Here is a 14,308-nt window from a genome sequence, read left to right as displayed (position 1 = left end):
GACAAATAAAAGGGGGAACTGTCAAGATGATGACAAGAATGATGGCATATAGAAATGGAGAAAAGACGGAGAGCGAATCAGTATTAGGACAGTTTGTCGAGGAAGTCCTCCCGCAAAGAGTTATGATTGGGTTTTTAAGCTTTTATGTTAAAGTTAAAGTTAAAGTTAAAGTACCAATGATTGTCACACACACACTAGGTGTGGTGAAATTTGTCCTCTGCATTTGACCCATCCCCTTGATCAGAGCTTACGTTCCACCCCCAGTACGCTGCTTCAAGTGCCAACGCTATGGGCACATAGCCAGTGTGTGTCATGCTAAGTTGAGATGTGGAAGGTGTGGAGGGGAGCATGAATATGGACAATGTGGACATAATGAACTAGTCAAGTGTTGTAACTGTGGCGGGAATCACACAGCAGCGTATGGGGGATGTGTCATTAGGAAACAGGCAACAGAAGTACAGCAAATCAGAGTAGAAAGAAATATTACATACGCAGAGGCAGTTAAAGTAAGAAATCAAGAAAGTGCAGAACAAGATAGAAGTGACAATAGTTCAGAACGAGACAGAAGTGACAATAGTTCAAGTAATAAAAAACAAGAGGCAGCAAATACAGGACTTTCTATGGACCAGCTAGTTGTGTTCCTGGCATATGTCATAAACTGCACAGAACAGGCAAGAAATAAAACTGAGAAGATCAAAATAATTGTCAAAGCAGCAGCAAAGTTCTTAAATTTAAAAGAACTATCTTGGGAACAGGTACAAGGTGAACTACAGAGAGTAGGCGATAGGCGAGACAGAGTCATGTTACCACAATCCAACGCCATGTTAATTGTTCAGTGGAATGCCAGAAGTTTAATAGCAAACGGACAGGAACTAATGAGATATATTAATAATATAAAAATTCAAGAAACCTGGCTGAAGCCAAAATTGAGCTTTATAATAAAAGGATACATAACAATACGTAAAGATAGGAATGATGGGCAAGGAGGAGGATGTGCCATATTTATTAAAGAAGACATGCATTATACAATATTAAAAGAAAAACAAGAACTAGAAATAGTAGGGGTAGAAGTATGGAATAATAAAGAAAGATACAAAGTGCTAAACTTCTATAATCTGTGCAAGCAATTACAAATTCATCAACTAGAAAAAATAGTCGAGCACTGGAGTGGCAATATCATTTGGTGTGGTGACTTTAATGCACATAGCACAATGTGGGGTGAAAGGGATGACTGGAATGGGGAAACATTGGAAGCATTTTTGGAAGAAAAAGAACTGGTGTGTGTGAATGATGGGTCGGGAACAAGGTTAGATGTAGTTACGGGTAAAGAAACAGCAATAGATTTAACACTGGTGTCACAAGGGTTAGCAGGAAAGGTAGAGTGGGAAGTAAATAAAGACAGCACTATAGGAAGTGATCACTACCCAATCTTCCTTCACATAAACATAAACCAAAGGACAGAAAGCACTGATAAAGAAGGAAGATGGAAGTATAATCACGGTGATTGGGGACAATTTAGGGAAAGTACCGACATGACATTAAAGGAAGTGGATATAAATCAAGATATTGAACAACTGAATACAGATATTACAAAGTGCATAATAGAAGCAGCCAAAAAGAGCATACCAAGGAGTAGTATAGGGAAAAGAAGGAAGATAGTGCCGTGGTGGACACAAGCGTGCACAGACTCAATAAAAGAACGGAATAGAGCATTTAGAATATTGAGAAGAACACATAATTTCCAAGATATGATCCAATATAAAAGGCACCAAGCTAAAGTAAGGTACGTTATTAAAAAGACAAAAAAACACTATGGGAGAACGTTTTGTGAATCATTAAATAGAACTACTCCTTTAGGCCAAGTGTGGGGAATGATCAATGTCAAGGATCAGAAGTGAACATAAAAATCATGTGATGAAAGATGGGACACTGTGTGTGGTAGAAAATAAAGAAAAAGCAGGACTTTTAGCAAAGACATTTGTTAAAGTGCACAGTAATGATAATTTGAGAAATGTAGAAAAACAAAAGAGAGAAGAAACAATTAGTTTAAATATTGGGGAAATGGTGGAAGACAATGATAATAGTTTAACCAACACTATAGATATGAAATTTTCTTTGAATGAAATGGTTCGAATATTGAAAAAGGTTAAAAATACAACACCAGGAAAAGACCAGGTGAGTTATCAGATGATCAAAAACTTAAGCAGCATTGGCAAAGAAGTGGTCTTTAAATTATATAATAGGATATATGAAGAAGGGAAATTACCAGCAGAGTGGAAAGAAGCTGTAATAATTCCGATATGCAAACCAGAGAAAGACCCGGAAGAGGCAGGTAATTATAGGCCAATGGCATTGACCTCAAATTTGGGTAAAGTAATGGAAAAAATGATTAATGAAAGACTAGTCTATTATTTAGAGTCAAAAGAAATAATAAAAAACTACCAAAGTGGATTTCGCAAAGCAAGAAACACAAACGACCCAGCAGTGCAGCTGGAAGAGGAAATTAGAAAGGGACAAATAAATAAAGAAAGTATAATTGCAGTATTTTTTGATATAGAGAAAGCTTATGATATGTTGTGGAAACAGGGGTTGCTGATAAAACTAAATATAATTGGGATTAGAGGGAAAATGTAGAGATGGATAAAAGACTTCTTAACAAGTAGAAAAATATTAGTAAAAATAGAGAATGAATACAGCAGAGTATATGAAGTGGAAAATGGGACCCCCCCAAGGGAGTATAATAAGTCCAGTATTAGGCGTGGCGAAGTTGATGGAGTGGCTGTGCCAGCAATTGGAGTGTTGCTGGTTACTGGGGTTCAATTCCCACCTTCTACCTTCCTAGTCACGTCTGTTGTGTCCTTGGGCAAGACACTTCACCCTTTGCCTCTGATGGCTGCTGGTTAGCGCCTTGCATGGCAGCTCCTGCCATCAGTGTGTGAATGTGTGTGTAAATGTGGAAATACTGTCAAAGCGCTTTGAGTACCTTGAAGGTAGAAAAGCGCTATACAAGTACAACCCATTTATCATTTATTATCATTTTCAATAATGATAAATGAAGTTTTTAGTGAAGTGGAAGGGTTAGTGGATGTGGCACTGTTTGCTGACGATGGAGTGATGTGGAAGAGAGGTAGAAATACTAATCATATAGAAAAGAAGATTCAAAAAGCGGTAAATAATGTTCAAGAATGGGGAACGGCGTGGGGTTTAAGATTCTCTGTTGGAAAGACAAAAGTCATACATTTTACAAAGAGGAAAGTACAAAACAAGATCCAAAATAAACTCTATGGAGAAAATATAGAAGAGGTACAAGTATTTAAATATTTGGGTCTATGGTTTGATAAAAATATTAACTGGTCAACCCACATCAGCAAAATAGTGGAGAAAAGTAAAAAGGTGTTAAATATAATGAGGGCTTTGAGGGGTAAAGATTGGGGGGCTGATAGGCAGACATTGAAAGCAATATACATCCGTTTAATTCGATCTGTTATTGATTATGGATGCATTATTTATCAATCTGCTTCAAAAACATTATTTGGGAAAATAGACAGGATCCAATCACAGGCTTTAAGATTATGTTGTGGAGCTACTAAATCAACCCCAGTTGCAGCATTACAAGTAGAGATGAATGAAAAACCTTTAGATATGAGGAGAGATCAACTGTCAGTAGTTTATTGGGCAAACTTAAAAGGGTCCAAGCAAGGACATCCAACCCATTAAGTGCTACTAAACTGCCAAGAAAAAGAGAAGAAAAAATTGAATAGTTTCGGGTGGATAATAGGAGACTGGTGTAATAAAGCTCAAATTGATAATATTAAAGTTAGCCCTACAGTACCAATCACTGCAATACCACCGTGGATGTATGTAAACCCAAATGTAAAGATGCAATTACTAAAGAATAGAAATTTAATAGTTACCAGATAGAACAATGGATTGAGGAAACGTTTTTAGACAACATCATGGTGTACACAGATGCATCAAAAACTATAAATAATAAGGTAGGAGCAGCAGCTGTTATCCCACAAGGAAACATAGTATTAAATACAATAATTAGTGATACATTATCTGTTTTTACGGGAGAATTGGTAGCAATTTATATGGCAATTCATTGGATAGAGAAAAATAAAGCAAGGAAAGCTTCGTGTGCTCGGACTCCAGCAGTGCATTGATGAGCATAAAAAACATAGCATCAGAAACAAGACAAGATTTAGTTTATGAAATAGTTCAGGCAATCTGCAGAATAAATGAAGCGGGAGGTGTGGTAACATTTCTTTGGGTTCCTGCTCATGTAGGAGTTGAGGGGAACGAATTAGCTGATAAGTACGCAAAACAAGCAAGCACTAAAACAGAAGTAAACATAGAGATTAAGCACAGTAAAGAAGAAGTGAAGAACATCATTAAGATACAACACAATAAAAAGTGGCAGGATAATTGGAATAAGGAAACAAAAGGTAGAGAGTATTACAAAGTCCAGAGGAGAGTATGTGTAATGAGAGGAGGAATAGAAATAGGAAGGAAGAAGACGTTATTACTAGAATGAGATTAGGACATACATATCTAAATAGTTCATTGGAATTGATAGGGAAACATGCTACAGGACTGTGTGATTCTTGCCAACAGATAGAAAATGTAAGACATGTTTTAATACATTGTAGGAAATATAATAGAGAAAGGGAAATACTGGGAAATAAGTTAGCGAAAGAGAATATTAGGTTAGCAGTTGAAGATATATTAGGATTGCACTCAGAACACACAGGTTATAAAGCAATACATACATTTTTTAAAAACACTGGGTTAAATAAAAGGATATAGAGTAGGAATCCACCTCGATCCACACTCCATTACAGTAGGTGGCGGTAATGCACACCACAAGGTTGCTTGCCAACAGCCATAAAAATCAAAAGAAGAAGAAGAAGAAGAACCCCCCTCCTCTTCCAGTCTTAAAACCGCCCTCTTCCGGTCTTATGTCCTTCCGGGATAAGTACCGCACTCTTCAGGGTTAAGCTACGCTCCCTGACACATGGCCCCCATTGGAACCCTACAGAGAAGGCTAAACGTGGCCACTGGCCATTATTGTTTCTCTATTTGTATTTAGTGCATACATGTACGCATATATGTCGTGTAGTAGATGAAACATTGTTAGTAATTGTTTGTATCCGGATACATTAGTCTGAGCGCACTTTATCGCGTCTTGTGCTATCTTAGCTTGCTAGTTAGCTTAGCTTGTTAGCTGCTAACAAAGAGACGCGGACGTTATCAACACATCGCCAAGTAGAGATCAAAAGTGAGTGTAAAGTGTTGGGATTGTGTGAAAATGTGCGAAAGAACGATAGCAAAGTATGAGGAGGAACTGTGTCCAACAAAAGAGGAGAAGGAGCGACTACATCAACTACTGGACGCTGTTTTCAAGCAACATCAAGTTGTGTTACACAGAACAGGTTTGTTTACTTCTTACTCTCACATCTTTACTAACTTTATATTTAATTATTAACACTTTTCTTCAATAGGAAGATGGTTTGTCTTGTGGGGATGATGCAATGCTTTGATTTAGATTCTTCATGAAAACGAGACAGTTTGAGGTTGATGTTCCTCTCAGTTTGTAACAATGTGTGATTGATTGATTGAAGGAGTTATGAGAAGTTTGCATAGGAAAGGGTACAATTCCATCACGGTACACTTTCACTGCAATCCCTGTGTAAGTGTGCGTGTGTGTGTGTGTGTGTGTAGGTGTTGATTAATCAAAGGGTAAATGTCGGTCAAATGTCATTCATATTCATTAAAGGCCTACTGAAATGAAATTTTTTTATTTAAACGGCGATAGCAGATCTATTCTATGTGTCATACTTGATCATTTCGCGATATTGCCATATTTTTGCTGAAAGGATTTAGTATAGAACGACGATAAAGATCGCAACTTTTGGTATCTGATAAAAAAAAGGCTTGCCCCTACCGGAAGTAGCGTGACGTAGTCAATTGAACATATACACAAAGTTCCCTATTGTTTACAATGATGGCCGCATGAAGTGAGAGAGATTCGGACCGAGAAAGCGACGATTTCCCCATTAATTTGAGCGAGGATGAAATATTTTTAAATGAGGAAAGTGCAAGTGAAGGACTAGTGGGGAGTGGAAGATGCTGTGAGAGCCGGGGGTGACCTGATATTCAGCTGGAAATGACTACAACAGTAAATAAACACAAGACATATATATACTCTATTAGCCACAACACAACCAGGCTTATATTTAATATGCCACAAATTAATCCCGCATAAAAACACCTAGGTGTTTGTTATGCTAGCTCCTAGCTACTAGCTCGAGCTAGTTATAGCTCGAGCGGGTAATATGGACGGGATCCTGTATATATAACCCGCCAATACAATTCAAACACCTGCACAACACACACACTCTCTCAGCCCAAACAACCGTTCACCTAACCCAAGGTTCATAAAGCTTATATATTTAATCAAAGTTACGTACATGACATGCACGTACTGGCAAGCAATCAAATGTTTGGAAGCGCGCGGGTGGGACCTGATATTCAGCTGGGAATGACTACAACAGTAAATAAACACAAGACATATATATATACTCTATTAGCCACAACACAACCAGGCTTATATTTAATATGCCACAAATTAATCCCGCATAAAAACACCTAGGTGTTTGTTATGCTAGCTCCTAGCTACTAGCTCGAGCTAGTTATAGCTCGAGCGGGTAATATGGACGGGATCCCGTATATATAACCCGCCAATACAATTCAAACACCTGCATAACACACACACTCACTCAGCCCAAACAACCGTTCACCTAACCCAAGGTTCATAAAGCTTATATATTTAATCAAAGTTACGTACATGACACGCACGTACGGGCAAGCAATCAAATGTTTGGAAGCGCGCGGGTGGGACCTGATATTCAGCTGGGAATGACTACAACAATAAATAAACACAAGACATATATATACTCTATTAGCCACAACACAACCAGGCTTATATTTAATATGCCACAAATTAATCCTAATGCTAGCTCCTAGCTCCTAGCTACTAGCTCGAGCTAGTTATAGCAAGCGATCAAATGTTTGGAAGCGCAGCTGTGTACTCACGTTATCGCAACTGTGTATCCAAATCAAAGTCCTCCTGGTAAGAGTCTCTGTTGTCCGAGTTCTTCCATCTTGACTGCATCTTTCGGGAATGTAAACAAAGAAGCGCCGGCTGTGTACGTGTTGTTGCTGACTTCCCCCGCAAAATAGACACTTTGCACCGACAACTTTCTTCTTTGCTTGCTCAGCTTCTTTCTCCATAATGCAATGAACAAATTGCAACAGATTCACCAACACAGATGTCCAGAATACTGTGGAATAATGAGATGAAAACAGAGCTATTGTGTATTGACCTCAATGATGTCCGAATACTTCCATTTCAATGATTGACGTCACGCGCATACGTCAACCCTCAGAGGCATTTCGAACCGGAAGTTTAGCGGGAAATTTAAAATTGCACTTTATAAGTTAACCCGGCCGTATTGGCATGTGTTGCAATGTTAAGATTTCATCATTGATATATAAACTATCAGACTGCGTGGTCGGTAGTAGTGGCTTTCAGTAGGCCTTTAATAACCCATTCATGTTCCTAATACCAATTAATGTCGGGCGTATCCATATTTTTAGCCTCTTCCAAATTAATCCCCCTCCTCTTCCAGTCTTAAAACCGCCCTCTTCCGGTCTTATGTCCTTCCGGGATAAGTACCGCCCTCTTCAGGGTTAAGCTACGCTCCCTGACACGTGGCCCCCTTAGAACCCATCACTACAGAGAAGGCCTAAACGTGGTCACTGGCCATTATTGTTTCTGTATTTGTATTTAGTGCATACATGTACGCATATATGTCGTGTAGAAGATGACACATTGTTAGTAATTGTTTGTACCTGGATACATTAGGCTGAGCGCACTTTATCGCGTCTTGTGCTAGCTTAGTTTAGCTTGTTAGCTGCTAACAAAGAGACGCGGACGTTATCAACACATCGCTAAGTAGGGATCAAATGTGAGTGTAAAGTGTTGTGATTGTGAAAATGTGCGAAAGAACGATAGCAAAGTATGAGGAGGAACTTTGTCCAACAAAAGAGAAGGAGCGACAACATCAACTACTTGACGCTGTTTTCAAGAAACATCAAGTTGTGTTACACAGAACAGGTTTGTTTACTTCTTACTCTCACATCTTTACTAACTTTATATTTCATTATTAACACTTTTCTTCAATAGGAAGATGGTTTGTCTTGTGGGGATGATGCAATGCTTTGATTTAGATTCTTCATGAAAACGAGACAGTTTGAGGTTGATGTTCCTCTCAGTTTGTAACAATGTGTGATTGATTGATTGAAGGAGTTATGAGAATTTGCATAGGAAAGGGTACAGTTTCATCACGGTACACATTCACTGCTACAAAAAAGCCTGACATGGTTTCAGAAATATTTTTTAACTCACACAGTACTGGGTAGAAAGTAGCATTTAAAATACAAATATACTGCAAGTAAATAAAATATAATTTAAAATAGGTAAAAGGCTTTGTACATTATGTAGAAAGTAGACAAAAATACTGCAAGAAAGTCAATGAAAATAAAATAAAATTAAAAGGCTTTGTATATTCCCAGTTATGAGTAGCCGCAACCTGTAATGTCTTTTCAAAGCGACTTGTAAGGAAGGGAGTTCCACAATTTGGTGGTATAGCAGGCAAACGAATTGGAACCTTTTTTGGAGTGAGATCTGGGTTGAATATGACGTGTACAACTACATCTGGTGTTATAATGGTGAATATATTGTGAAGTATCGAGACAGGTACATGGGTATTTTAGTGGTGTGGTGTATCTTGTACACCAGACCAACTGCAAGAAGATGTACTCTGTCGGCGACCAAGAGCCTCCCCACGTTAAGGAAATGGTTGGTGGAAAGGTGAGCCCGAGATGGACGGTTGAGTAGAAGCCCAATCATTTTGTTTTGGCTGTCTGGAGTTAGTTTTTTAGGGCTTTTAAGGAGTGACAGTACCAAACATGAGCTCTGTAGTCAAAGTGGGGTTAAATGAGCGCTTGTGTTTGAGTCTTAAGTGCATTTCTACCCACCAGCGGGGTGATCCTACTATGTAAGAACTAGGGTTGTACGGTATACCGTTATTAGTATAGTACCGCAATACTAATTAATCATATTCGGTACTTTACTGATTCTAAAAAGTAGTACTTCTATGATTACATCAATATTTGTTGGCATCACGACATCTTCTTTCGTTTAAAAAATATATATATTATGTTTATAAACTCAGGAAATATGTCCCTGGACACATGAGGACTTTGAATATGGCCAATATATGATCCTGTAACTACTTGGTATCAGATTGATACCCAAATTTGTGGTATCATCCAAAACTAATGTAAAGTCTCAAACAACAGAATAATACGTTATTATTACATTTTAACAGAAGTGTATATAGCACATGTTAAAACAGAAAAAAGCAGATATTAACATTAAATGAACAAGTAGATTAAGGCTGCAGCTAACGATTATTTTTCTATCGATTAATCTATAGATTATTTTTTTCGATTAATCGGTTAATTTATAGATTATTTTTTCGATTCATCTATAGATTATTTTTCCTTTTACCGATTATTTTTTATTTTATTTTATTTAAAATGAAGATGAAAAAATAAAAGTAGGCCAGTTTTTTCAAAAGGCATGGCTTTTATTTACAAAAAAAAAAGTATGGCCACTCAGTCAACATTGACAACAACATGACAAAATATTCTGTAACAATGTAAACATTTAAAACTTTTAACATTTAACAAAATTAAAAGTAGCTTATTTGCTTTTTAATGTGCAAATATAAAAGTAAACATCCAGTGCAAATCTTAATATTCTGCAATAGTATAAGCATTTCAAAAGTAAAAGTATTGCTTATTTTGCTTTAAAATGTGCAAAAATAAAGATAAACATCCAATACAAAAAAGTGCAAAACGAAATATTCTGTAACAACAGTGTAAACATTTCAACAAAAGTGAAAGTATTGCTTATTTGCTAAAATGTGCAAAAATAAAGATAAACATCCAATACAAAAAAGTGCCAATCTAAATATTCTGGAGCACTGTAAACATTAAGTATTGCTTTTAAAATGTGCAAAATAAACATCCAGTCCAACACAGTACACAATAACCAATTCTACTCATTCCAGTGAGTGACTAACAGTTGTAATGAAGAAAGGTTAGCATGTCTACTTGCTTTGCTTCTTTTCTTGTTTACAATATTCCCAGCAGCTGAAAATAGGCGCTCAGAAGGGGTCGATGTGGCTGGAACTGAGAGGTAATTAGCCTTCACCTCAAACCAGGACTGCGAGTGAGCTGAGCTGCAGTTTAAGTTTCTAGTAGGTCAACGGGCTCATAGTGATGTTACTAGTAGTTGACTGGGAGGTGTTTATTATCATTTGGGGAGAGTCCGCTGCCTGATGCTCACCTGCTAAACACCTATCTGCTCGACGCTGAAGCGCTGACTACATGCGCTATGAATACGCACTGCTGATTGGCTGATAATGCTTCGTGTGTACCAATCAGATGGTTGTGTGGGTGGGACAATGCTGCGTGTGTACCAATCAGATGGTTGTATGGGTGGGACAATGCTGCGTGCTGAGACAGAGGCAGAGGAGCAAAGCAACTTGTTAAGACTTTAGCAGCTAAAGTTAGCTTTAGCTTAGAAACTCGTTCGGTACACCCCCGTACCGAACCGAAAGCCCCGTACCGAAACGGTTCAATACAAAACACATACCGTTACACCCCTAGCAGATACAAATGACACATTCATGTTTTTGTGTAATGATGACAACGTATGCTAACGCGGACGATTGACTAGTTCAGGGGTCGGCAACCCGCGGCTCCGGAGCCGCATGCGGCTCCTTGACCACTCTGATGCGGCTCAGCTACATACATGCCGACCCCCCCGATTTTCCCAGGAGATTTATGGATCTCAGTGTCTCTCATAGATTACTCCCAGGGAAAAAATAATCCTATTTACACTCTAATTACTAAATAAAGGGCGTGCCCTAATTGCACTACAGTAATTGTCCTCTATAGCATTTACATACAGCGTGCCAGTCCAGCCACATGTTGCATGTTGTTATTACTTGCACGCACAGGAGACAGCAAAGCATACTTACTCATCAGCCACACAGCTTACACTGACGGTAGCCGTATCAAACAACTTTAACATTGTTACGTTACAAATATGCGCCACACTGTGAACCCACACCAAAAAAGAATGAAAAACACATTTCTGGAGAACATCCCACCGTAACACAACATAAACACAACACAACCATTACCCAGAATCCCATGCAGCCCTAACTCTTCCGGTCTACATTATACACCCCCGCTACCACCAAATCCCCCCACACATCAACCCCCCCCCCCCTCTCCGTGCGTTGGTTGAGCGGAAGAGTTAGGGCTGCATGGGATTCTGGGTATTGGTACAGTCAGTGTAAGATGTGTGGCTGCTGAGTTAGTACGCCTTGCTGTCACTTACGTGAGCAAGCTAAAATTGCATTCTACGTGTGGTTGAGCAGGTACACTGTTAGGGCAGACTGTAGAGGGCGCCAAATGCAGTGTCATCACGCTCTGATATTCGGGAGTCTCCCGGGAAAAATGAGAGGGTTGGCAAGCATGACGCTATCAAGCGCCATTCATTCAAAACTCGCGGGCTGCACTAACATCAAATTTCCACATTAAAGTGCGTGCCGGTGCGTGTGTCGGAGACCCCTGGTTAACATAGCACAAAGCATTTAAGCTTTGTATGCAGTGTTTTTCATTTTAAAATTTTTTTTGTGGCTCCCATTACTTTATTTAATTTGTGAAACTTGCCAAAATGGCTCTTTGAGTGGTAAAGGTTGCCGACCCCTGGACTAGTTGATGGTTGATGGTTTTCTTTTCAAATGTTCGTTCATAGCCGTTGTGCTGCTATGACAGGCCATTTCCGCTCGACACAGTGTGCATACAACAACATTATTAGGCTGTGTTGAAATACTCTCACACTTTTGACGACTTTTGGCGTGCGTTTTTCCCCTCACTCGCACAGTCTGCTTTGTGCTCCGCCATGACGGTAGTGTGACGTAATTATGCGACGCGTCGACGCACAAAAACGGCGTCGACGTATTTACATAACCAATGACGTCGACGCGTCGTTTCAGCCTTAAAGTAGATTACTATTCCATTTTCTACTACTTGTCCTTAATAATTTTGACAAAATAATAGAATATAACTGACACAATGTGTTACTGCATACGTCAGCAGACTAAATTAGGAGCCTTTGTTTGTTTACTTACTACTAAAAGACAAGTTGTCTAGTATGTTCACTATTTTTTTTAAGGACAAACTTGCAATAATATACCCTAAGATTTTTTGTTAAAATAAAACCAATAATGCACTTTTTTGTGGTCCCTTTTACAGTATTTAGAAAAATATCGAAATACATTTTGGTACAGGTCCCGATACCATAATATTGGTATCGGGACAACACTAGTAAGAACAGAATTCGTTGGTTGATTCTTTAAATACCTTATTAGTCATTAGTCTCTATGATGCAGCCAAGATAGGTAATCTAATTTTTGTTTGTTATAATGTTGTCACCCACTTTGACTGTGAAGTTATTTACTTTTCTGAGGTTAGGAATTTACCCAAAGACATGTGTACTTGCAAGTACAGAGCGAGTCTTAATTTGCCAGTTTGTCATTGAAAGCCTTGCTCGTCTATAGGGTTGGGTATCGTTTGAATTCGAACGATTCCGATTCTTTGTTTCGATTCCGATTCCTGACGATTCTCGATTCCGATTCTTTTAAGAGGCAGGGTCAAAAAAAAAGTTTAGGATATTTTAAATGAGCTAGCTAACCTACAGTCTTTCTGAATGAAATAGTCTGACGTTCTCCATCAATTTTAATTCTATTAACTTTTTATGAACTTTACTATAAATTCCTCACAGGATAGTTCTCAACTAGAATATAAATATCAAATCTATGAACTTGAATATAAATATTATAAATTATGAATACATTTTCCCAGGGGTACACTTTCCTCAAGATAGCTTTATTTTTGAAAACCTCATGAAAACACATTTACACATAAGTGTATGATGCTGCAGGAAACCTCATGAAAACACATTTACACACACAAGTGTATGATGCTGCAGGTACTTAAAAATGTTACCGTGCTCCCACTGATGGGCTAACCTGGTGCAGAAAAGCAAATAAACAATAAGAAACAACTTGCAAAACCCAGTCCAGATTAGCAGCAGGTACAGTATGAAATCAGAGACAGTTTTTGTTTAGGAAAATGACCATATCCGCCTTCTCAGGCAGGATGCGTGAGCGTTCTGGACAGATAGTGTCTCCTGCTGTGGAAAATACACGTTCGCTGGGTGTGGAAGAAGCTTGAACGCATAAATAGGAGAAAGCGAGATATGACAGCAAAGGATAAGTCTTTTGTTGGTTCCACCGGACCACCACCATGCAGCAGGGTCGTCAGACATGGTGGAACGTCCTGGTACATCTGCAGCTCTCTCTCCACTCGTTTCTTGATGGACATGGAGCTCTGTTATTTTGCGGTTATTTCATTTTTTTTTTGTAAAGTAAATCCACACTTTCGACCGCCGACGCCCGCTATCCATGCTTGAGCTTGACTGACTCGCTCGGCTATGCTAACACTTCCGGCGGTGGGCGCTTCTTCGTTGGTGTTCAGCGGCTTCTTCTTCCGGTTCGGCGGACATATTTTTTTCCGGTCGGCGGACTGGTGTCGAAAATAGGAATCGAAATTTAAACTTTTGAACGATTCCGGGAGAATCGGAAAGTTAGTCCCGGTTCCACTCGATACCCAACCCTACTCGTCTAGGTCTTGAGGATTGTAGCCTTGCTTGTTTTGTGGCTGTCAGCCTCGGCTCTATGTTCTTTATGGGTACAGAAAATCATGGAATGATCACTTGAGCCGCATACAGTAGTTCCACTTGTGGTGATCTTAGACTGGTCAGAAGTAACAACAAGGTCTATGATGGTTTAAAAGGACTCACCCTGGTAGTTTGCTTAATGAGCTAAGTGAGGCAATGTTGGTGGCACAGCTTAGTGAATGTTTTAAAGGCCTACTGAAATGAATTTTTTTTATTTAAACGGGGATAGCAGATCTATTCTATATGTCATACTTGATCATTTCGCGATATTGCCATATTTTTGCTGAAAGGATTTAGTATAGAACGACGATAAAGATCGCAACTTTTGGTATCTGATAAAAAAAAAGGCTTGCCCCT

The 14,308-nt window shown here is 38.9% G+C and overlaps 1 protein-coding gene across 5 annotated transcripts in view; it reads left to right on the top strand.

Annotated features, from left to right (window-relative positions):
- The first annotated feature begins 4,979 nt into the window (after positions 1-4,979).
- The window catches only part of LOC133664618 (involucrin-like), a 32,364-nt gene continuing 23,035 nt past the window's right edge, over positions 4,980-14,308 (top strand). For 3 of the 5 annotated variants that reach the window (XM_062069398.1, XM_062069397.1, XM_062069395.1), the window contains exon 1: positions 4,980-5,435. In XM_062069398.1, coding sequence (XP_061925382.1) covers positions 5,337-5,435 — 99 coding nt within the window. In that variant the 5' untranslated portion in view covers positions 4,980-5,336. The other 2 variants (XM_062069399.1, XM_062069396.1) reach the window with 1 other exon arrangement.

Source organism: Entelurus aequoreus, linkage group LG14, assembly GCF_033978785.1.
Source record: "Entelurus aequoreus isolate RoL-2023_Sb linkage group LG14, RoL_Eaeq_v1.1, whole genome shotgun sequence".
Classification (NCBI taxonomy): Eukaryota; Metazoa; Chordata; class Actinopteri; order Syngnathiformes; family Syngnathidae; genus Entelurus; species Entelurus aequoreus.
The sequence above is the reverse complement of the archived record's forward strand: the minus strand, read 5'-3'. Positions and strand labels throughout refer to the sequence as shown.